Source organism: Lissotriton helveticus, chromosome 8, assembly GCF_964261635.1.
Source record: "Lissotriton helveticus chromosome 8, aLisHel1.1, whole genome shotgun sequence".
Lineage (NCBI taxonomy): Eukaryota > Metazoa > Chordata > Amphibia > Caudata > Salamandridae > Lissotriton > Lissotriton helveticus.
The window spans coordinates 976,269,250-976,294,202 of NC_136069.1; the positions used below are offsets into that span (position 1 = coordinate 976,269,250).

The following is a 24,953-nucleotide window of genomic DNA, read 5'->3' on the forward strand; positions in this document are numbered from 1 at the left end:
CAAATGGATGAGTGGCGTTGCGTGGATGAGTGGCGTTGCGTGGATGAGTGGCGTGTGAGAGTGGCGTTGCGTGTGAGAGTGGCGTTGCGTGTGAGAGTGGCGTTGCGTGTGAGAGTGGCGTTGCGTGTGTGAGTGACGTTGCGTGGGTGAGTGGGGTTGGAATGCAATAGGTTTCGCATTAGAAAAGTTGTAGTTATTGGTCTTGTAAATGACAATTTATTTATTTTTTCGTTGTTAAAATTGCTAAATTGATGGCTTTGTCATTTACAATGCCAATAGTTATAACTTTTGCGAATGTGACACCTATAGCATTTGGAATGCAACATGTTTTGTATTTATGTGACTTATATGGCAGCTCTGGTCGTAAAAAATTGCTAAATTGATGGCTTTGTCATTTACAATGCCAATAGTTATAACTTTTGCGAATGTGACACCTATAGCATTTGGAATGCAACATGTTTTGTATTTATGTGACTTATATGGCAGCTCTGGTCGTTATGCTACATCTCTAGATAGTTTTATCTTTCGCAAATGTGACACCTATTGTAATACAATATGTGTTGTGAGTGAGGGTGAGGGGTTGAGGGTGAGTGAGGGTGAGGGGTTGAGGGTGAGTGAGGGTGAGGGTGAGTGAGGGTGAGTGAGGGTGAGTGTGGGTGAGGGTTTGAGGGTGAGTGAGGGTGAGTGTTATTAATTGTACATATGGGAACTATTTGGGGGAAAGTGCAGACGCCAACCTGCAGCAACCCAGCTCGGGTCACAAAGAAATATGCCAGGCTAAGAGAACATATTACGGTAAGCAAGCGGATACTTGCGCCCAATATGGAATGGCAGCTGTCAGTGAACGTGTAGTGTTGTTAGTGCCCATTATTAGTGTGTTATCACTGCGGTAGACACAGCTGTGCGGTTACAGTAGCACGCCACTCCTAGTTAGTGCTGTGATGGTACTGTTCACTGTTTATGTATTAATGGCAGCTGTTAGAGTGTTGGCAGTGTCCACTGTTGACCCCTGAGATAGAACGTAGAGCAGATAGGTAGGAGGCAGCAGGGCCAAGTGAGGTAGGTAAAAGTAGCTGCTGGCAGCATTACTTCCCTGGCTGTCCTGCTCTATGAATCGATCTACACTGGATCCCAGACTTGAAGCGCAAACTGGAGAGCTGCGGGGGGGCAGGCACCTCCTGGATTAGCAGTTGGAGCAGGACATTATATTTGGAAACGGGTGTGGAGCGACAGAAAGTGGGGGGGATGGGAGAGAAAACAGCCAGAGGAAAAAATTTGAAAAAGGCCTATGGAAACGCAGTGAAATGAAAGGGGGAAGCCACCTAGGAAGAGCCTGGGTAAGCGGAGTAGGAAAGCCCGTATTTTGCTTTGCGGTTTATTTTCGTATTATGTTTCGCTCTGGATTGTATATCTGTTGACAGCTTAATGTCCTTTTGGGCGTGTAATCAGTGTAATCAGTTATTTCCTGCAGCGCAGCATTTTGTTCTTTATGTAAGGGAGTGAGTTTTTTTTCACAAAATGGGTGTAGTGGCACAATTACGAACAATCTTACTCTTAAATAACAAGCCGTGAGGGGCGGTAGGTGTTTGGGGAAGATATACGGGAGAGTAACTTAACTGCAAGCAGCGCCGTGTGCCAGTGAGTTGCTGTAAAGCCTTGAATACATAAACACCAAGACTAACCTTCCAAACACTTTTAGTTTGCTAAAACTGAATTTATTTTCACATAAAAAAGGAATTTTTGTTCTAAATAGGAACATAAAGCAGGTAATAATTTGCTAAAGCTATATTTTGCATATTTACAATACCATCACACATTTACATGGACGCACGGGAACACACACTTAGGGTGCCTGTTGATTTTAGAAACTATAGCAACTTTTGTTTTGCAGGAATGTGGGATATGCACCTGGGGGAGGGGGAAGGAGCCGAGAAAAGCTAACACTGCTCACTGCATTTGTATTAATGCAGCGCATTATTTCCGGATCGTGGCGCTGAAGCAGATTAACGACGGAATTACTAGGATTTGCCCAAATGCATCCATGTGACACTGCCTTCTAGTCTCAGCAACGCACAAGCATTGTGGGACATGTAGTTTCAGGTTTTACATTAATCAGGACCTACAAGTCAGGCCGGTCTAGAATATAAATTACAGTTTGAAACAAAATATAGTTAAGGCGGGCTGAGGCGGTTATATACGACGCGGGTCATCTGTCTGTGACTGGATGAACTACGATGCTTAAATCCGCCCAGCTTTCTCTCGTTATTCAGTTACCCCCAATAGTGAAGTCGGCTCAATAACTACTAAGTGGAGCCCTGCAACGTGCTATTTTTATTTAGTACTTTTAACTGTGCAATGGCACCATCACCATGCTTTAAGAACAGGAGATTGCCTAGCGAGAGGTATATGGCCTTATTTGTAATGGTAAAACCTGAAACTACTAGTCCCAGACTGCAAAGCGTCCTCTCCTAAAACATTAGAATCATTTTAAAGGTGGAAAACAAAACTGCATGGTCCAGTATGCACATTAGTTCCCCGGACTCATCACAGCTTTCCCCACCATGCATACAAGAAGCTAGGGCAAGATCTTTAATCCCAAAATCTTTTTTATTAAAACAAGCTCAAGTTGAATACATACTTTTCATTGTTAATCATGCATGCAATACAGTTGTCAATTTGTGTAACATTTGTTGGATGTCAAGTACATTCATCGACCCCCAAGAGCGACCCTAGGGTCGGCTACAAGAGTTTATGGCCAGAGCGGCAACTTTAGATGTATATGAAACAGGCAAGATCGATTATACATCCATACATTTAATACACACTTTTAGGCACCTCAACTCCCTCTGTATTTGCGCCACTGAGACCAGACCTTCTCCCACTTCTACTTGACGATTTCTGACTATTTAGGACAGTAAAGATTATGGGTGTGGTGCTGTTAAACAATCAAACAGAAAAAGGACTGGATCAGCTAAACCAATAATTGCTCAAGTTTACCATATTGAGGGCCAATATGTTCTGACTCATCCAAGTGAATGTTGATGAGGAATCATAATACGCCCACAATGCAAAAGTAAATGACAAGCTGCGAACAAAGCATCCGAAAGCAGCCTAAAGGGGAGAAAGGAGGGGTGAGTGTAAGCCGAGGTCACACGGCGGGCAGGGGAGGGGGCGGAGCGGGGAGAGCGAGAGCGGCATGTGGGTGTGAAGAAGCCGGGCCGGGCAGGGGAGGGGGCGGAGCGGGGAGAGCGAGAGCGGCATGTGGGTGTGAAGAAGCCGGGCCGGGCAGGGGAGGGGGCGGAGCGGGGAGAGCGAGAGCGGCATGTGGGTGTGAAGAAGCCGGGCCGGGCAGGGGAGGGGGCGGAGCGGGGAGAGCGAGAGCGGCATGTGGGTGTGAAGAAGCCGGGCCTTTGAAGTGAAGCTAAGCTTCACTTCAAAGGTGTCGGAGGAATGCGGGCGGCTGTGCACGCGCTTTTAAGCTCAATGCACATGCGCATTGAGCTTAAAAGTCACGGGCACTGCAAGGAATCGCCACGATTCCTTGCTTCGTAGTTAAACGTTGTTTGAGCCGCAATAGGCTCGCAAGCTCGATGCGCATGCGCATCGACAGGCGAGACCTAAAAATGACTAAAATGCAAATCCAAAATGTTGTGCTTTATTTTATTGTGAAATGCTTCTTTACATCGGTTTTTGGTGCAAGGAAACACTTCAATAGGAGCCCCATGAAGAACAGCAATTGTTCCTGTGCATTTGCAGTATATTAATATATGAACAGTGAAAAATTATGCAAAATGGTGTAATGACGTAATTTCAGGAAATTTGTGGAACAAGGGTAACATGAAATTATGCCATTATAATTTAAATTTCCACCAGGCCATTTAAAATGTTTGACCAGGAAGAACCTGGCTATTGTATTCGACTATGAATCAAAAAGAGGGGGACTAGGAGCCAGATTAGGGTCCAGTACCCGTGCTCCTCACTATAATTGAGACATCTAATCAGTGTGGGTACTTTTTCGTGTGGAGAAGGCATAGAAAACGTTAAAGAAAAGGTAAGGTTGGGTATATGATTCCAGGGGATCTTCCGTATTTGGAATTGTTGCCCTCACACACCCTTTGGGTGTCATGCTTCATCAATGGGCATTTTGCTCCTCGTGGGGCTGGGTCTGCAATGCCCCACAGGCCCCGCAAGAGGGCTTTTTGTCGGAGATTACTTTGTTTTCAGAGGGTGTGTGTGGACCAAAAGATCGCTTCGATTTTGCGTCCGTTTGAATGCGAACCTGGGGTCTGGAATATCAAGGGTACCTCTTTTAAAGGTCACTGTTTTTTCATGATCTTCTGGAACTTGTTGGATGAAAGTGTAAAAGTTGTCACACAGGTAAGAGGATTGTTCATCGTCTTATTTCTTGTCTCCAGTAGGTCTTCACAATGATTATTTCTGGCCATTTTATACGCCGTTTGACTATTCTCTTCGGATAATCCTGGGTTAGTACAAAGTTCTTTAGCTTGGACATCATACTCCAGAGGGTATCATAGTTGCGTCTTAGACAAAGAAACTGACCGAAAGGGAGATTATCCCTAAGTGCTTTAGGATGATGGCTCCCATAAAGTAGGAGATTGTTGCTATCTTTAGTTTTTGTATAAATTGTGGTTGACTATCCACCATCACTACGGGAAATGAGCAAGTCTAGAAATGGTACTGCTTTCTTGACAAGGTACTGGTAAAGTGTAGATATGGATTGAGACTGTTGATCCAGGTGCATAATGTTTCACATGTCCCTATCTTGCCATGTTACAGGATCAATATATCATCAATGAATCGTTTCCGCATTCTGATGTTGTCACGATAGGGGCTGGTCTCTGGAGAGATGTTTGTTCTCGCAGTCAGCCATATAAAGGCAAGCTTGGCTAGGGGCAAAGGTGCTCCCCATAGACGTGCCCTGTATCTGGTGACATATTTGTTACTTAAATTGAAATACATTTTCTTTCAAAGCTAGGGTCGCACATTCTACAATAAAGTTGACCGGAGTATCTGACTCCCAGTGTGGTTTAGCCAGTAGGCAGTTTTCCATAAACTCAATGGTGGCATCTTGAGGGATATTAGTGTACAATGCTTCTGCAGCTAAGGTCACCAGTAGATCTATCTCCTGTGGGTGCTCCAGATCTTTGAATAGATTTACAACATCTGTAGTGTCTTTGAGGTACCTAATTGTCTCTGAGACCAGAGGTCTGTGGAAGTGGTCGCAAAATCTGCTGAGTGGTTCCAGTATCGAGTTGATACCTTGGACGAATGGGCGTCCTGGTGGCGGTGTGGTCCCTTTATGAAGCTTCAGTTGTATGTAGAAGTATGGTGTTCGGGGCAGGGAATTTATGAGAAATTCAGACTCTTGTTTGATAATCCAGCTTTCTATACTTGCTTCAGTTACCACTTCTGTGATTTTAGTGGTAAGTCTGATGGTCGGATCAGTGGTGAGAGGGCGATAGTATTGCTCATTCGTCTGTCATAAACATTCCTTTTCATAGGCAGGTGTTGACATCCAGACTATTGCTTCTCCCATATCCGCTGATTTTATAGTGATACTGGGATCTTTGTTGAGACTTTGGATGATGTTCCTCTCTCTGCTGGACAGGCAGCTGAACCTGGGAGGATGTTTGATGGTCCCCACTTCCTTAAGTACAGCTTTCTCAAAAGTGATTACTTCACAAGTTACCATTGCTGCTGTTGGTGTGAACCTGGATGGTATTAATAGACGGTCACAGTCACGGCTGATACAAGAAAAGATCTCCAACACAGAGCCCTCTTGCAGGGCTCATGGGGCATTGCAGCATGGCCCCATGAGGAGCAAAACGCCCGATGATAAGGATGATCCCCCTGGAACCATATATTCCAACCACACCTTTTCTTTAGCGTTTTCTATACCCTCTCTACATAGGAAAAAGTACCCACACTGATTAGTAGTGTTTTCGGCCTCCAATGTGGTCATTGTCTAATTGTGCATAGGTCCCGTTCTAACACGAACATTGACTATCCATGGCACTTTGTGCTTTTTGGTGATATTCTGCTTAAAACTTAAAAAGTGCATATATCTGGTTCTCCTTATTGGATGTTTATCACTGTGGTATAATTTTGTTTATCTCTGTTTTTTTAATCCATTTTTGGATTTTTAGTGTTCTGCATTTTGACTTTATTACTGTATTAGTCCTGCATAAATACTTTACATATTGCCTCTATGTTGTCAGTCTGCTCTGTGCCAAATCTACCAGGGAGTTGAGCTCAGATTTATTTCGTGACTTTTGTGGTTCACCCTGACAAGGATTTTGCTTATTAGTTGAGGTATTTTTTTAAATTTTTTTTTGAGGATTGAGTGCCTTTATTGGAATCCAGCGGCTCAAATTAAGCACTAGTTGGGGAGCAGGTAAATCTCAGCAACGGTTTGAAAGCATAGCCTTGCAATAAGGACAAGATTTCCAAACAATGGAGCAGGTATACTGATTACAACTCAGCTCATTGGCCAGTTCACGAAGCAGCGCGGATGAGGCTAGCTAGGATATTTCTTCACAATGATATTTAGTTAACAACCGTAACCTTAATTGAAGAAACAAGTTGAAAACATACTTTATATAGGGAAATGTCTTAGCAGAGGAAGAATGTTTTTTTAACAACACATTTATCAACATTCATACCAGAAAAAAATCATTTTTTAATTTCACACAACACAATCTGAAATTTTAACTAGATAATAAATCTGAGCAGCAAGCACATTTCTAAAGTAAAACTCAATAATAATACACAAAAAAAAAGATTTTGCAACAAAAACAAATGACAGTGAGGAAAGAGGGGACAGCGCTTCATATATGTAATGTAAAGTGTGCTCTCATGTAGTACATAGACAGGACCAAATCCTTCTGTAAAACACTGCAGCCTTTTGTTGCCTTTGCACAGCCTTTTAATGGTCAGTCTATATCTAAGGCAGGTATAGCGAGGTGGGTAGTCAAATGTATTCAGCCATGTTACCTAAAGCTAAAAGAGCCCTACCTGTCCTCCCAAGGCCTCACTCGACCAACAAACAGGGCCACCAATATGGGGTTTCTTGGGAACATATCCATAGCTGACATCTGTAAAGCTGCCTCCTGGTCCACTCCACACACCTTATTATTACTATGCAGACATTCAGACAAGACAACAGGCTAGAGTTGGTCAGACTATCATAAGTACCTTGTTTCTGACCTCTGCACCATCCACTGGCTAGCCATCGGTTAGGGGAGTACTGCTTTACAAACTGTTTCAGAGCATGTTTATCTGCAGCCACATAGGTTATGAATGGATTATATTACTTACCCTGTAAGCATCTGTTTATTGCATGTAGTGCTGTAGATTCGTATGCGCCAGCTGCCAGTGCTTTTTACAGACATCTTCAACCTACATAATTATTTACAAGCCACACATGGTGCTATACTATCATAGTCACTACTCTATACCTATTCTCATTCACTATGCGGAAACCAATCTAAAAGTTGACTTGGTGCTGATCCTTACCATCTTTGGCCTCTAATCAGGCTATACAATAAACTGGCGTAAATCCCACATATATAATCTACAGGACCGACTGCCGAAATTGCCCCAAGACTGTGCAGCGGAAATAGTAACTGAAGGCTTCCGCTATCTTGGGCTTTGTGACCACTGACCCTGAATCATTCTGCATGATATCCAACACTGGAGGTCTCCCCCACTAACGCTTCTGGGCAGAGCTGCACGTTTTACAATTATGTGCCTACCTCGTTTTCTTTGTTTTGCAAAACTCAACATACCCTGTCCATAAATCATTTTTTAAGAAAATCGAGAGCGAGAATGGGGCATTTCTATGGAGTGTAGGCCCTGTGTGGATAGCACCACCCCCACTAGACACTAGGTGATGGTCTGACGGGGAGTGGCACTATCTGACATTAAGAAATATTATTGGGCTGCGCAGCTGACTACAATTAATTGCTGTGTCTTTGGCTTCACAAAGGAACCAGGCTTCCGGATGGAAAGGCTGGTTCAGCAGCTGGGGAGGACATCTTAGGGCCCTTTATGATACCCCTCAACACCATACCCTTTAGGGCCCCAACTACAATGGTGGTAAACCTTTGGTATACAGCCACACTGGCCTTGGGCTGGAAGAGTAGGATCACACCGGCCACATCCCTGTTAGACAAGGTGGCTCTGGGTGCACTGAGACAATTGCTAGGCTATAATAAACGGGGAATGAGTGGGTGACTTGTGGAGCCAAAGGAGATGCTATCCCCCTCCCAGACCTGCAGCATGACTAGTAACTGGTGCCCGCCTAAACATATCGCTACATACAGGTCCTCCATGCCCTGAGGGTGGCACTGCCAAAGGGAAGGGTGCTATCTGAGTCTTTGCATCTAGAAGACAGATTATTAGATGGATACATGCCAGGCAGGGCCATGTCACTGGCGTACCAGACGTTGCTTAACAATACTTCAGATGATCTGACACAATTGAAAGAGCGCTGGGTCACAGAACTGGGAGACCTAGAAGACGACTAATGGGTGCAGGTGCTGGCATCCCCTAGAGAAGTGGCTATACAGTCAGGTTTTTGCCGATTCCAATTGACGTTCTTCCACAGCTCCTATTACGCACAAACCACACTAGTTAAAATGGGTAGGGCGATCACTGAGGCCTGTCGAAGAGGCTGTGGCCATACAGGTACCTTTTATCATATGATTTGAAACTGTCGAGCATTACAGGGCTTCTGGATGTCTGTGATTGCCTGCCTGGGTGAATTTTGTGGGGTTCCCTCTCACCGCCTCTGTGAAATGATGTCTATTAAATGTCAGTCTTACTCCGTATGGAAAGAATATGGATCACCCTGGGGTTGGTGGAGAGGAAAAGGAATGTGCCTACGTTGTGGGGTGCAAAGCAGGTACCGCAATTGGGAGACTGGAAACATGATATAGACTGGTTCAGTCTACCTGAGAGAGTAGTGTATGAAGGCCAATGGTGCCCCCACAAATGGTGGACATTGGAATGAATATAGAGGTGACATATATGAGGGCTCTGCCCTCAACACCCTGGACGCTCAGTCGTCAGACAATTTAATTGGGCCATGCTGTGGGTTGTGTTGAAGGTTGGCTGGAAACAGGGTGGTTTGATGTGACCATGAAAATGATGTTCAGAAATTGCACAGTTATTGTTAGACCTGGCACCATTGCCGTGGGTCTCCCTTCCATTTTAAGCTGTTGTCTCCTCTGTTTTTGCTGGTATTAGATGCTCTGGGCGCTGTGCCACTGCCATTCAGTGCCACAGCGCAAATGCCCCCTGTGTAAATATGACTGTGAATTGGTATATCCCTGATTGGCTTATTTGGTTTACCTGTTAGTCCCTAGTAGTGTGGCCTGCGTGTGCCCAGGGCTGGTAAACCAAATGCTGCTGGTGGGCCTGCAGCGCTGGCTTGCGCCACCCACAGAGCAGCTTGTAAAGTGTTCCTCAGACCTGCCACTGCCGTGTCTGCGTGCGCTCCAGAACTGCCGTCTTGGCTGTGAAGTGCCCACACTTCCCAGCCCCTGAACCTTCCCTTAGCATCATGTCAGTCACCCCTATGGTAGGTTCATTGTGTGTGTAAGGTAGGACATGGCTTGATATGTGTAGAATGTCCTGGTAGTGAATTACCCTCCATTTTGTTTTTCACTGCTGCAAGGCTATGGGCAGACTGGCTATTACATCTTATAGTCCTAACTGTCCCAAGGCACATAGTAGAAATTCAAGTTTAGTATGTCTGAGCTCAGAATAATAAAATACATCTTTTAAGTGAGTTGGTTTTAATATTCTGTTTGAAAATACCACTTTTAGAAAGTAGGTATTTTCTTGCCTAAGCCTTCCCATGTGATCTGCTGTTATGTGTATTGACTGTCTGGGTTTAGAGGGGCAAGGCAGGCTGAGTCAGATCTCGGTTGAACAGAGAGATCTGCATTGAGTACTGGGGAGGGGTAGCTCCTTGACCTGAATAGGGCTGTGCCTGGCAAGGTGAATGCTGGCTCCACCTCCTACTGTCCGTCTGATGGCAGACCCCCTCTATCTGGAAGGATGCAGCCTGGTAAACAAAGTGCTCCATGCCTCAGCAGAACTGGTTTTGTCTGGGTTCAGTGACTAGAGACTTTTGAGAACAAAGACTTTTGTGGTATAAATATCTGGCCTGCAGTAGTTCCCCTTGGACTTGGAAGAAGAGGGAAAAGGACTTTTGAGAGACTTTTATTTTGCTAAGCAATCACCCAAGGGCTAGAAGAGAGCTAGCCTCCTGCTGGAGTCACAGGCACATCTGACTCCCCCACCACCCTCCTCATTCCTCCCAGCGTGGATTTCTCTCTGCAGGTGAGGCCCCTGTGAGTTCCAGGGCCTCTAGATCTACTACAGAGAAGAGAGTACTGAAGTCTTCGCTAACGCCCGTTTGCGAGCTGCGGCTGTTGAAGAGCATAAGAAAAATCATCGCTCGCGCTGCTGCAGCTCACGAACCCGAGATCATCGCATCGAGATCATCGCATCACGACATCGCAGAGCGGGCGCCGTTTTCTCGCATCTCACCCGGATCGTCGCTCCCTCGTGGGGTGCCATTTTCGTTCATCGCAACAAGATCGCACACGCAACAGGATCCGCGCATCATCCTCCCTTGCGGCAAGGATAAAACGCATCGCTGGCCTAGCATGAAGAAGTCTGTCGCTTTGTCACCGCAGACCGGCGCATCATCCTCCCTCGCGGCAAGGATTCAACGCATCGCCGGCCCAGCGTGGGGAAAATCATCGCTACAGCTTCTTTGTGACATTTTGCTTGTTTTGCTACGAAATCCAGGTACTTTGTAAGTAAAAGTGTCACAGAGACCCCTGCTTTGAACTGAACCCCTATTTGAACACTTTGAACTCTTTTTCCAGCTTTTCAAGAGTACACCCCTTTTTCAGTATTGTGGATTTTTACCGTTATTGGTCTTGTGTTAAGTCTATATATAAAGATACTTATTTTTTATAACATTTTTTATAACTACTTGTGTGGTGTCCTTTTGTAGTGTCCTTCACTGTGTTACTGTGTATGATCATAAATGCTTTACACACTGCCTCTAAGATAAGCCTAGCTGTTCGTGCTGTTCCCACAGGGTTGAGCAGGGGTTATCAAAGGGTGTAGCCCCCTTACTCTGCCTTAGGAAGAAGGGTCCCTACTTGGACTGTGGCCAGCCACTGCCAACTAGAGACCCCCCATTTCTAACAGTTATGTTTTTACACATATCTTTATTGCTTATAAAAAGACCTGTAAAAAAAAAACACAGTAGACTCTGCCCATATGTGGACATTACCAGAGGAGGAATCACAGAGGACTTATTACTCAACAGACCTCCTCGACAAAAGACAAGTTGCAACAGTCTGACCCCATAACGAGATGGTAGGAGTATACAGAGTTTGTGAATCTACTCATTCACCACATGCGACAAACAGAAGCTTTCAGGATAAAATAATCATTTTACTGGCAATTCAAGAACTGAAGGAACCCATGCCTGAGTTGTAGAAAACTAGAACTAAAACTGTTTTACATTTCTGCCTTCTCAACATGTAACAAAAATCTCTGTATCATTGTAAAGGAGGAAAAGCATAGCCTTTCAGTCCTTTATAATGCATGATCCCCCGATCCCCTGGATCTAGACTCCGCCTGATGTATCTTTCCAACTGAAATATTAAACGGGAAGGAAACAAATCCACCTCCAATGGTCCCGAGCTATCCTGATTTTCTGAAATATTATATATTTAATGTTTCTCTCTCTGTTCTCCCTGTACACTGACTCAAAACTTCTCCTTTGCTGCTGTACTTGCTGTGTAAAGTCCGGAAAGAAACAGATTAGAGCTTGCTGCTTGATGGATTGCATCCCTGTTTCAGTAACTAAATATTTTTGGCAGTAATTGTGCGGGGAGGGGCCCCTGGCCCAGGTGGAGGGACTAGAGCTCTATTTACTCTCTCAATGGAGAAGAATTTTGAAACTCTTTTGGGTTGGAGCTTGTTCACAATAAAATCCTCCAGGAAGAGATCAACACTGGGGCCCACCGCCCCATCTGGGATCCCCACAACTCAAATGGTATTGCTCCTCACTCTCCTTCTTGGTCTTCTAGTCTTGCTGCCATATGTGGGGCCTGCTGTATCAGTTTGAGTACCTGAGACTCAAGATGTTTATTGTGGCCTGAAGCTGAGCGATGTTGTTTTTGGCCGTGGAGACTTCATCACTAAGCTTGGAAAGGTCCACTCTAATTAGTGTAACGTCCACTGATACGGAATCTATTTTTGTTTCAAGCGCTCCCTTCACATCCCTTATCACTGCCATTATGGTCATTAGGGAGGACTCTTCCGCCACCTCCCCGTCTGGGACATTGTTGAACCTAGCACCTGCTTAATTGTCCATCGTGTTCGCTTGTGGGGGGCCTGCTCCCTTCGGTTTCACCATTTCCCTCTTATCCTTGCCTCTAGTGCTGAACCGATCACTTTGGACTCCACGCAAGCAGAGGGGAGACAACCAACAGACCTATGTTCCTTGACCACACCAAGTCACGAGTCGGCTGGGCGGATTAACCTCCTTTCCCCACAATTGATAGTCACCTTATTCCGGAGTACCCAGCCACTGCCACCCTGACCTTCATGGCATCACCCTCCTTGTGGAAAAAGTTCTGGGATTTACCCCAAACCCCACAGGGTCTGTGGAGGGGGACGAAAATGCTGCCACCCCTGAGAGTGGGGAGGAGTGATATCCACCGTCAAGTACAGCGCCAGGCCCCTGATCTTGGCCTCTGCATGGGCGCTGAGATGGCCTTGCCTCAGGCTTCCTCCCCCCTCTTGATTGTGTCCAGATTTTTCTTCCTGTGGCCTTATCTTCCCAGTGGAAGCTACTGCTCACTCCCTCCAGGACCGGCACTGCTCACCTTCTGTCTACGGCCTTTTGGAGGGTCAGGGGAGGGAATGTGACAGCGTCTCAAGGACTCGCTCCCGGCGTGTCTCTGGAATAATCGCGCTCCCTTGGTTAAATCAGCCCTGGCCGGTCTCCATCCACCTGACTGGCAGCAGCCTGCGTCTTCTTAGTGAGTCAATTGGTGAAGGAGAGCACAGCAAACAGCCCCGTTCTCCAGCGCCACGCCCCTGCCTCAGCCCCAGTACACCGGCCACCTTGAGTCTCGATCTGGTTACTGCCTCGGATAAGGGCCTTCGGCCGCTCCGGTCTTGAGCCACCTCTCGGCTCCTCAAATTGGTCAGGCACGATCCCTCCGCAGACGCGTTGTCTAATCTTCACCGAGGGTGGCTCTGGAAGACCCTCAATCCTCTGGTGCGTGTCTGCCAATATTCCGGACTCGTAGGGCCTCCGTCTTACTTAGCGCCCCACGTGGTCCCTCACAGGAAATGAGGCCCGGGGGAAGGGGAGGACGCTCCTACACCCCAGCACAACTTCTACAGATTAGTGGCATCCTTCAGGGACTCTGATGGGTACTGGATTACAGGGCTCGATCGGGAGCTCCACTAAGACGCTGCTATCCTACTCCGCAGTCAAGCCACGCCCCAATACTTAAAATATTAAGTCCTGATAATATTTCTTATGCTCTTCCTCTTATGGGCACAGCTGATGTGAGAATTACTGTTACCTGAAAATTTTGCCAGCTTAATCACTTGTACACCACTGACTATGAAAACATAATTATTCCATGCAACTTGCTGACGCAGTGCCCTTTTTCAGGATGGCACCGCCGGCTTCACACAGAATCTTACTCTTCCCTTCCAGGGTCCTCCTCAGACCGTGAGCACTGGCAGCAGCCTTCCAAACAGCAGATCTACAAAACTGTAAATCTGAGATCATTTTAATAAACAGCCTTAAATTTTACAGTTTCTTCTCTGCTAAATGTATTTCTTTTTTAAATGTAGTTATCAGGATTTAGGGTTATCCCATCAAAAGTAAATTTGAAACTCTGTACTCTAACACTCTAACGGATCACTGACATAATATCGAGGGACATAATATCGGCGACAAAATATCGACAGACTGAATATCGAGTTTGTATCTACAAACAGGTAAGTACAAAAATATTGAGTACAAAATATCGTTTATAAAAATATTGACTTTATTAAAAACAATGTTAAATTAAATTAATATAAAAAATGAATTACTAAAATATACTTAAAAATACTTAAATTACCTTATAATAATTAAATAATTAATGAAAGTTATAAAAAAATGTTTTACAATCATATTTGTTAAAACATATATATATAGTAACATAATATAATTAAATAATATTCAATATTATTACCATACGATAGCGGAAGTGTAAAAATTACTATTCCCACTCCAATGACTGCAACAGTAGGGAAAGCGTTGGATAGCGTAGCGGTAAAAATTACTATTCAGACTCCAAAGAGTTCAACAGTAGGGAAAGTGTTGGATAGCGTAGGGGTAAAAATTACTATTCCCACTCCAAAAAGTGCAACAGTAGGGAAAGAGTTGGATAGCGTAGGGGTAAAAATTACTATTCCCACTCCAGTGAGTGCAACAGTAGGGAAAGCGTTGGATAGCGTAGGGGTAAAAATTACTATTCCCACTCCAGTGAGTGCAACAGTAGGGAAAGCGTTGGATAGCGTAGGGGTAAAATTTACTATTCCCACTCCAGTGAGTGCAACAGTAGGGAAAGCGTTGGATAGCGTAGGGGTAAAAATTACTATTCTCACTCCAGTGGGTGCAACAGTAGGGAAAGCGTTGGATAGCGTAGGGGTCAAAATTACTATTCCAACTCCAAAGAGTGCAACAGTAGGGAAAGCGTTGGATAGCGTAGGGGTAAAAATTACTATTCCCACTCCAAAGAGTGCAACAGTAGGGAAAGCGTTGGATAGCGTAGGGGTAAAAATTACTATTCCCACTCCAGTGGGTGCAACAGTAGGGAAAGCGTTGGATAGCGTGGGGTTAAAAATTACTATTCCCTTTCCAGTGAGTGCAACAGTAGGGAAAGCGTTGGATAGCGTAGAGGTAAAAATTACTATTCCCACTCCAGTGAGTGCAACAGTAGGGAAAGCGTTGGATAGCGTAGGGGTAAAAATTACTATTCCCACTCCAGTGAGTGCAACAGTAGGGAAAGCGTTGGATAGCGTAGGGGTAAAAATTACTATTCCCACTCCAGAGAGTGCAACAGTATGGAAAGTAAATACTTCATATATTATTTAAAAAAATATAAATTAATATCAATAAAAAGTTAATTAAAAGTAATTAGCAATTTAATATAATATAATAATTAATCAATTAAAATTAAAAATTAAAATTAATTACTACAATTAGTTACCTATTAATTCAAATTAATTACAAATTAACAATTAATTAATGAACAATTTAAAATTAATTAACAATTATTTCAAATTAAATACAATTAAATAAATTGAAATATTTAATTAATTATAAATAAGTTACTTCCCACCCTATTCCCCTATAAACCCACAACCCGCTACAGAAAATGAATTAGTAAAATTAACATAATTAGCAATTAATCGATTACAAATATAATTAATTGGCAATTAAAATTTTATTAATTACCCATAAAAAATTAATTAACAATTAATTCTAAATAAATACCAATAAATAACTTTACTTATTTAATTAATTATAAATAAATTACTTCCCACCCAATTCCCCTATAAACTCACAACCCGCTACAATAAAATAAATTAGTAAAATTAACATAATTAGCAATTAATCAATGAATTAAAATGAATTGCCAATTAAAATGTAATTAATTACCAAATATAAATTAACAATTAATTAAAAATGATTACCAATAAATAAATTTACATATTTAATTTATTATAATTAAATTACTTCCCACCCTATTCCCCTATACACCCACAACCCGCTACGGAATTAAATTACGCAAAAATTAATAAAACAAAATTCATTAATTAAAATAAATATAACATAAATACACACTTTTCACACATATAACATAAAAAACACTATAAAAAATTCGATATTATTAAAAATTCGATAATTTTAATAACCTATATTATATACTTCAATATTTTAACTTTCTATATTTTTAACATTCGATATTACATTACTTACCTTCAAAACGATATTTTTGATGTCTATATTCTGTCCATTCGATATTTTGTCCAGCCTATATTTTGTACTCGATATTATGCCCATTCGATATTTTGTAGTCGATATTATGACTGTTTACCACTCTAACACTTGTACCAAAAGGATTCAGTGTTGTTAAAAAAAACCTCTATTTTCAACTACTTAAAACTCCCACCAATTGACCGAATTACTTAAACTAAACAAAACAGAAAACATATTTTCTAGAAAAAAAACCAGTCTAAACGAAAGTCACACATATCTGTTCAGGACAGCACACAAAAGTGGAAGAAAATGTAGGACAGAGGGCTTATATAGTGCTACAGATTTATATTTACTTTACGTGTTCAATCAAGAGTCTGAATTCTATTCTTTAAGTGCTGCTCAATGTAGTAATTAGAAGTGATAATTGTAGTGTCACGCTCTAGTCATTGCGGCGTGGCGCAACTCCCGGCGCTCTCTGTGCCGGATAGTTAATAAAACCACTTACCTGCAACCCAGCCTTTGCCTCTCATTTGCGGTCACCCTTACTACTACAGATTGGCGACGAGAGTGGCGGAAAACAAGCACTGCTAGTTACGACCACTTGGCAGACGACCCATGGCAACATAGGACCACGAGGCAGCAGCAGTCAGGCGCAGGAAGTGGCAAGTAGGATAGAGAGCGTGGCAGAGGAGAGAGCCTGCATCCACAACCCCGACCGAGGCACGCAGAGACGCCTGCTGCCGGTGTGTGAAGCCCACAGGCGGGGCGGGGGGGGGGGCAGGTCAGCCTGACCACGAGAGGTCGTGGAGGAAAGTAGACCCACCTCCTGGGAGTCGCACCACGCACGGCCCGCCCACAGAAGCGCTGAGCATCTGGACAAGCGCCAACTGTGAGTACAGCAGCCCGGGCGTAGCGGAGAGAGAGGACGCCACCACGTGTTCCTGATCTGGCCCACCAGTTGAGGCCCCTGCACACGGCGAACACATCTCACATTGGCGACAGCAGACCCTTCCCCATGAGGCCCTGGCGGAGCAGGCACAGCACAGTGCAGGCGGTGAGCCTGCGCCTCTTAGGAGCTCCCCACGCCAGCACAGACCCAGTGCGCCAGGAAGTCCCAGAGGGGTGGAAAAGCTCCAAGACCAAAGAGCAGAGATGAGTGCCCAAGCCTCTTCGCTCGCAACGCCAATCCCCTTCCTACCCAGACCTGGGGAACCCTCAATGAAGTGGGAAGATTGGAAAGTATACTTTATGAATTACCTGGAAGCGCTGGAAGATGAAAGCGGTGGTGAGTTTCCCAGCAAAAGAAAGAAGAGGATACTACTCCATAACCTGGGCCCTGAAGGCATCAGGGTCTTCCAAAACCTAGTACCTAAAACACGGCAGGCCGATGATGATGACGTGTTCCAACACGCGATTAAAGACCTAGACAGCCACTACAGACCGGTGGTGTGCACGTCCATAGACGGGTACAACTTCCAACAAAGAAAACAGGAAGCAGGAGAGTCTATGGATGATTATGTGGCGGCACTAAAGAAACTGGCAGTCCCCTGCAAGTTCGGCGCTTTACATGATGAGTTCATTAAATACCAGATTGTCATGCAGACCACAAACTCCTCAATTCAAGACAAGCTTTGGGTCAATGGAGATGCATCCTTGAAAGAAGTCATAGCCATGGTGAAGAAGGCAGAGCTATCGAAAAGATGTGCTGAGGCCACAAAAAGGGATAACCCCGTGAAGCCAATGGTCAACAAAGTTACGGAAGCAGAACCCCCGGACAGGAGCAAACTAGAGGCAGGGAACACAAAGATGCAGACTAGATGTGTTCCCAGACAACTGCCCATGAAGAAATCCACTAGTGGAGACAAGAACACATGCTACAGGTGTGTGAGCCAAGCTCACGCTGCCCAGCGTTCCGGGCCAAGTGTATGTTCTGTGGAATCGTGGGGCACTACGAGAAAGTGTGTCGCCGGAAACGGAGACGACCTGCCGTCAAGTATCCCGCACAAGAAACTGACAAGGAAGGAGAAGAGGATGAAGAAGAGGATAACGTGCTATGTATAGAAGAACACATACTCGGCATCGACAGCACCCGATCGAAAAAACCACAGTGTGAACTGTCTATAGGAGGAGTGCAAATAAAAGTGGTGGCTGACTCAGGGTCCCCGTACACCATAGTACAACGCAAGGTGTGGGACAAACTCTTCAGACAGCCCATAGGACCACACCTGATACCTCCGGATATCCGACCAGTAACATTCACGGGCGAGCCAATCCCCATGGTGGGGTATAGAGTCCTGCAATTTGAGTTTAAGGGCCGGAAGGCAGATGGCAAGCTATAAGTAACAGAGAAAGGGCCCTCTGTCCTAGGATGGGTGGACCAGGGCGAGCTAGGCATACAACTGAACCCGAGAGGCGTCACGCAGCTCCTGATGACCGGCCCAGAGCGACAGCCAGAAGACACCAATTGGAAGGAGGAGTTTCCCACGGTGTTTGGAGGCACGATAGGAACACTGACGAAATTTACACAGAAAATAGACCTTAAAAGCAGACGCCAAGCCCGTGTGCCACAAAGTAAGAAACATCCCGTACGCAATAAGAGAAACAGTACAGTTGGAACTGCAACGGCTGGAGGACAACGGCATCATAGAGGCGCAGAATGGTTGGCACCGTTGGTGGTGGTCAGGAAGCCCAACGGCAAGGTGCGCCTATGCGTGGACTTGAGAGAGCTGAACAAAAACATTGTAGTAGAAAAGTTCCTGCTCCCACGAATCGACGAGATGCTGGCAAAAACTAAAGATGTGAAATGGTTCTCCACCATCGACCTTGCGTCGACGTACCGTGCAGTGGACCAAAGAAGAAGGGTCACAGTCAGAACACTTCAACGACAACCACGCAGAGATCTTCCCTTCGGAGGAAGAGGAAGCATCCTCGGGAGAAGCCCTGAGAGAGACGGTGTCAGCTGAAAAAGGTGATCTGGAATGCACAATGGGACACCAGGAAGGCACCTGTGAAGCGACACCGAAGAGCAGGCCCACGGGTGGAGACAGACCGTGGCCGAGAACTCCCAGAGAAGACCCTGAGAACGCCTCCGGTACCCCGGTGAGATATACCCGAGCTGGCAGAACTGTGGTAGGAATGGCCAGGTACAGAGACTATGAAATGGGTGAGATTAATGTACTGAGAACCAAATAGACCGTGGGACACTTCTGTTCACACTTTGTTTAATTGTTAAAGGGTGGAGATATGTAGTGTCATGTTCTAGTCATTGCGGCGTGATGCAACGACGCAGAGCGCGGCCACCATTTTAGAGAGATGAGCGGAGCACGCGAACAAGGCGGACGCGACTCCCGGCGCTCCCAGTGCCTGATAGTTAATAAAACCACTTACCTGCAACCCAGCCTTTGCCTCTCATTTGCGGTCACCCTTACTTCCTTACTACTACAATAATGCATAATGCTAGCCTCCTGTCTTAACCATAACATCGTAAATCCTCTGATGCCGCACCTCACTTATCCTTTGGTGGACAATCCAGCACACCTCTAAAGTCCTGCAGCAGAATTACTACTCAATCAGTCTCCTCTGCTTCATTGTTTGCTCACCGACTTGTGCAGCTTAAGTCTGTGAGAGGTTTATGAGCTTTCTTTCTGCCTGAGGTGGTAAGATCTGTCTTGCAATGAGATCTAAGAGATTGGTGTAAAAAATGTAATCTCTCACCCTAACCCTTTGAAAGAAATTCACAGCTCCTTCTTGGAATAGGCAAGGAGTAAATATTGGAAGTGTACTATAGAAGTAATGACCGATGCTACACTACTTTTAAAAAATGATAGCCCTGTGAAATCACGTACACAGGTGTTTGAACTGCCTCTGATACCTGTGGCTTTTTACTCAATTTAAGGGCAATTGTACCGAAACATGCAAACGTTTTTTAAATTTGCTAAAGATAAAAGTAAAGTAACAAAAGCTTATAGTGACCATTACCTCGCCAGATCCCAGACGTGGCCCTGGCCATGAAAGTGAACATTTTTTGTGACGTTTATTGGTTTTTTTTTAATTTTATTTTTATTCTTTTGCTTTAATAGCATTATTGTGGGTAATTTTCTGTGTTTTACGTCTTCATTTTAAATTAGGTGTTTTAGTGCAGCGGTGCTGGGCTAGTGACTTGTTATGGTCTGTCTACCTTATATCGTAATGGTTTATTATCGATATAGTAAAAAAACTTTAATTTTGAGTTGGCAGAACCGTAGGAGATCATTGTAATACTTTGTACATATGTTTTTGGATTTGCATAACACAACTCTGGGTATAGGGTGTAACAGTAAAGAGGAGACTAGGAGAATCTGTGCATTAAGTAGAAAATGAAAAGAAACTGAATTGAAAGAAAGCAGGGCACTGTAATGTTGGAGGGGTGGGAAGGGTACCTGAGTGCATGCGTAGATTCCTCGATATTTTCTACTTTGTTATGTTATGTTATGTTATAGGTACTTCTATAGCGCACAACTCACCTGGGGACATCTCAGCGCTTGCATAGAGAAAGAGAAGGCTGAGAAATGAAGCCGGAGTCAAGATAACGGCAGAGTTTAAAACAGGAAGACTTTTAGTTGTTTCCTAAAGATACTGTATGAGCCACATTCACGCAGGGCAATAGGTAGTTGGTTCAGTAACGTGGAGCAAGGTACGAACAAGCTTTGCCCCCTGTGCGACTGAGACGTATTCGGTGAACCTGCAAGAGGGCTAATGTATTAGATCTAAGGTTTCAACAGGATACATATTTAGTAAGTTTCTTTTGCAGGTAATAGGGGCCTTTGCCATTTAAGGCATTATAGGTGAGGCAGCAGATTTTAAAGTGAGATTGCTTCCTCGCAGGTAACCAGCGAAGCTCTCTCAGCAAAGGACCTGAGGGAGAGCCTACTGGGCATTTAAGATCATTCTTTCTGCTGTGTTCTGGATCACCTGCAGTTTAGCAAGCAAGAACTCACCCACTTCAGCCATCAGAGCATTGCCATAGTCAAGTTGATTAATCACCATGGCCTGGACCAGGGTTCTACAATGATTAGTGGGCAGATAGGGAAGAATCTTACGTAGGAGACGTAGGCTATAATAACAGGAGCTAGTTGTTGCTGCAATGTGATCTTTAATAGATAATGCCTGATCGAGTTTTAATCCAAGATTTTTTACACATTCTTAGGGGGTTGGGGCTCCTCCCGCCTGTGTAGGCCACCAATCATCCGGCCAGATGGTAGAGGCTTTCCCCATAACATGACCTCCTTCTTACTAGGGTTCAGCTGAAGGCAGTTCTCCGTCATCCAGTTTGAGATAGCAAGCATACCTGCAGAAAACCGGATTTTCTCAGCTTCTAGATTGGAGCCAATTGTAAACATAAGCTGAGTGTCATCAGCATATGAAATTATCTCGAAACCTAGCTGTTCTACAATTTTTTCCAAAGGGGCCATATAAACATTAAATAATGTCGGGCTCAGGCAGGAGCCCTGGGGTACGCCCTTCTCCAGCCGAGTTTTCTCTGAGAAGTATGGCCCTAGCATAATAGTTTGTAGTCTGTCCGACAAGAAATTCTGCAGCCATTTTAAGACTGTTCCTTGAATACCACAGGAATGTAGTCTCTCCACGAGCTTTGAGTGTAAGATGGTGTAAAATGCTGCAGAGAGATCTAGTAGGATCAGGACTACTGATCCTCCTGCGTCCATAACCTGCCTATGGCAATCAGTTACTGCCAGGATAGCGGTCTAAGTGCTGAAGCCCGGACGGAACCCTGATTGCGAGGGGTCCAGAATTTTGTTTGATTCAAGATATAGGCTTAGCTGCCTATTTATTGTACTTTCCAATTGTTTACCCAACAAGGGTAACAAGGAAATAGGCCGGTAGTTACTAAGTACATGGGGGTCAGCTGTAGTTTTTTTTAGAATTGGTCGTAGGTACGCTTCTTTCCATGTAGTGGGGATAATACCTGATTGAATTGAACAGTTAAAACATTTTTGGATTTCAGGAGCACAGATATTGGCGAGAAGGACATTATTTGAGGGGGCAGGGTTCTCGGGGCGAGCCGGATTTAGCAGAGGATAATAAGTTGGAAACCTCATCCAGCGTGATTATTTCAAACCGATCAAGGGTGCTAGATGTCAGATTTCCCAAATCTACGGATCTAGTGGAGGTTTCAGGGTTCTGGGACTCCACAGTTGGAAAGTTAGCATAAATATTCACAATTTGTTCATGAAAATAAGACGCTAATGAGTTGCAGAGTTCTTGAGATTCCACTGGGGATTGTCTACAAGCTTGTGGGGACACAAAGTCCTTAACTATGTTGAACAGGACTTTAGAGGAGTTACTGACATGGTCTATTTGATTCATAATGAAGGTTCGTCTGGTTGTTTTTATATTCTGATGATAGCTGGACAGAGATTGTTTGTATACTTGTGTTGCTAAGGGATCTTTACTGATTCTCCATTTGGATTTGTCAGTTTTTAGCTCAGAGGTATACCAGGGAGCTGATAGCCGCCGCTGAAAGGAGCTGTAGTTTTTTTGAGGAATTATTGAGTCCAATGCTGTCACTAAGGTGGAATTGAAGCCTTCCAACAACTTAGAGACGTCCGCATCGCTCTCAAATGGATTAGGACGAAATATCTCTTTGAAGGCTTCCTGAGATAGATCGCGCCAGGGTCTACGCATCTCATTTTTCCGCCCTGCGTTCCCTGCTAGACTCTTAATAAATAGTAGTTGAATAGAAAACATGATCATAGAATGATCAGTCCATGTTAGGGGGTTGGGAGGGTTACAGGTCAGGTGATCGATATTAGTAAAAATTAGATTGAGGGAGTGGCCTGCCCAATGTGTAGGGCCTATAACTCTTTGGGAGAGTCCGATTAGGTTTAGGCTGGATAGAAGCTTATTAACTTCTGAATTGGAGTAGTCTTCACCATGGAAGTTAAAATCACCTACTAAAATAAATTTATTGGCTGCCAATACATGCATGGCTATTTGCTCAATCAATTGATTAGTAAAATTAACTCTAGATCCCGGAGGACGATACATCAGCGCTCCATTCCAACTATCGGTTGGTGGCATAATTATTTGAGAGATTCCAAGTTCCATGCTGTCATTACTTAAGGTGGAAATCCATTACACATTAAGATGATTTTTGAAGGCTATGGCAATACCACCCCCAATGTTCTCATCCCTGTCTAGATGTATACATTTATATCTATCTGGAATGGCTAGATTGATCAATGGATAGTTTGTGGGGTTTAGCCAGGTTTCTGTAAAAAAACAGAGTTTTGGGGAGTGCGAGGTGATCAAATCCCATATTTCGATAGGGTGCTCTGCTAGGGATCTTACATTGTACAGAATGCTATTTAGACCGGTTGTAGCTTGGTCCATTTTCTTACTTTGATTCAGTGAACTAGTCATTGTCAGGTCTTTGAAAAAGACAGAACCTGCAAGCTACCAGCACCTCCGGTACAGTTAGAAACTTACTGGGACAGCAAGTATGAGCTAGATATTTAGTTTGTTTGAGGGATCTAATTTTAAGCAAGGATTTGGCAGAGTAGGTTAGTCGATTCAGAATTGGGACGTTTACCTTGTTTTGAGCAGCATTTCCTGCATCTGGGCGCGGACGGGCACAGACGGGCTTGCCTTTGGCACGCCCGCTGCGCGTTCGCGTTATCGCAGGCATTTATGTCATCAGGGGAGAAAGAACTAGCCAGCTACTAATTTGATACCCTCAAGATGGCGTCTGGTTCTGCCAGCAGTCTCCGGGACAGCGAAGTTACCTCCCCGCCCAGCACCTATCTCGGCTGTTGCGGTGAGTAAGTAATATGGCAAGTCACAAATTAAAACAAAATTCAAGCTTTAAAAACAAGGACAATATGTGCAAAGTGCAAAGCGTAAGGTTGGCTGCCGGCTTTTGGCCTCAGGAGTCTCTATATGCACACTGCGAAGTGTGGCTACCTCAGTAGTATGGTCTTGAGCTCTTCTCAAAAGCAAAGATGGATAGGGCGGTGCTAGAAAAATCAGGAGGATAGAAGTTCCATATCCTTGAAGCATAGCAGGATTTGGTCTGGTATCTGGTCTTCTCTATCTTGCTTTTCCAGTATTGTATTTTGATGAGTCTGTCACCGTGGCTCTTGCGTACAACCCTGGAACTGTTGAGCCTATTTGCAGGATATAGAGGTTGAGGTATTCTTACTTGTGAACATCATTATCTCGTAATTTAGTAATTAATGGTCAAATGCTTTTTGAGCAAGTGTGTAATAGCTATATTCTACAATCCAGTTCAAAGAAGAGAAAATACCTAATGGTTCTGTTAGTGATGTTATTAAATTGACTCTGATCCAAGAAATTGTAAACCCAAAGAATAAGAGAAGTTGCTCATTTAAATTTCATTGAATGTTTTCCGAATAATGCAGAGGGGCATTAACCACAGATAAACATCATCTCTCCTCATTTCTTCCTTAGTATCTCACATTCCTTATCTCTCTTTGATGCAGATGATGCAGCCCCTGAGGTGATTGCTACACCAGAGCCAGAAATAATTCCTCCCCCCAAGGAAGATCCCCTCCTGAGACTCATCTCTCTTCAGAAGGCAGATGGGTCCTGGCAACTTGATGCTGCGTTGGCCTCAGCTCTTGGGACAACTCAGGAAGACTTGGTTGCCAAGACCCCTGGCAAGGTAAGCCTAAATGGAGGAACTCCCGATAGTGGTGATGACTGAACATACGTGTCTGATATGTAGTTTGCTTTATATACATTAACTGTAGAAATGAGAGGAGCTGGAAATATCTTCAGTAGTATTTATAAGAACAGATGTAAGAAGTAGGGTTTTATGATT

General features: G+C 44.3%; 1 protein-coding gene across 1 annotated transcript in view; it reads left to right on the top strand.

Moving 5' to 3' along the window:
- Positions 1-24,953, top strand: part of LOC144773041 (von Willebrand factor A domain-containing protein 5A-like) — a 584,045-nt gene that overhangs the window by 467,687 nt on the left and 91,405 nt on the right. The window contains exon 17 of the mRNA XM_078657811.1: positions 24,613-24,794. Coding sequence (XP_078513937.1) covers positions 24,613-24,794 — 182 coding nt within the window. The remainder of the gene's footprint in view (positions 1-24,612; positions 24,795-24,953) is intronic.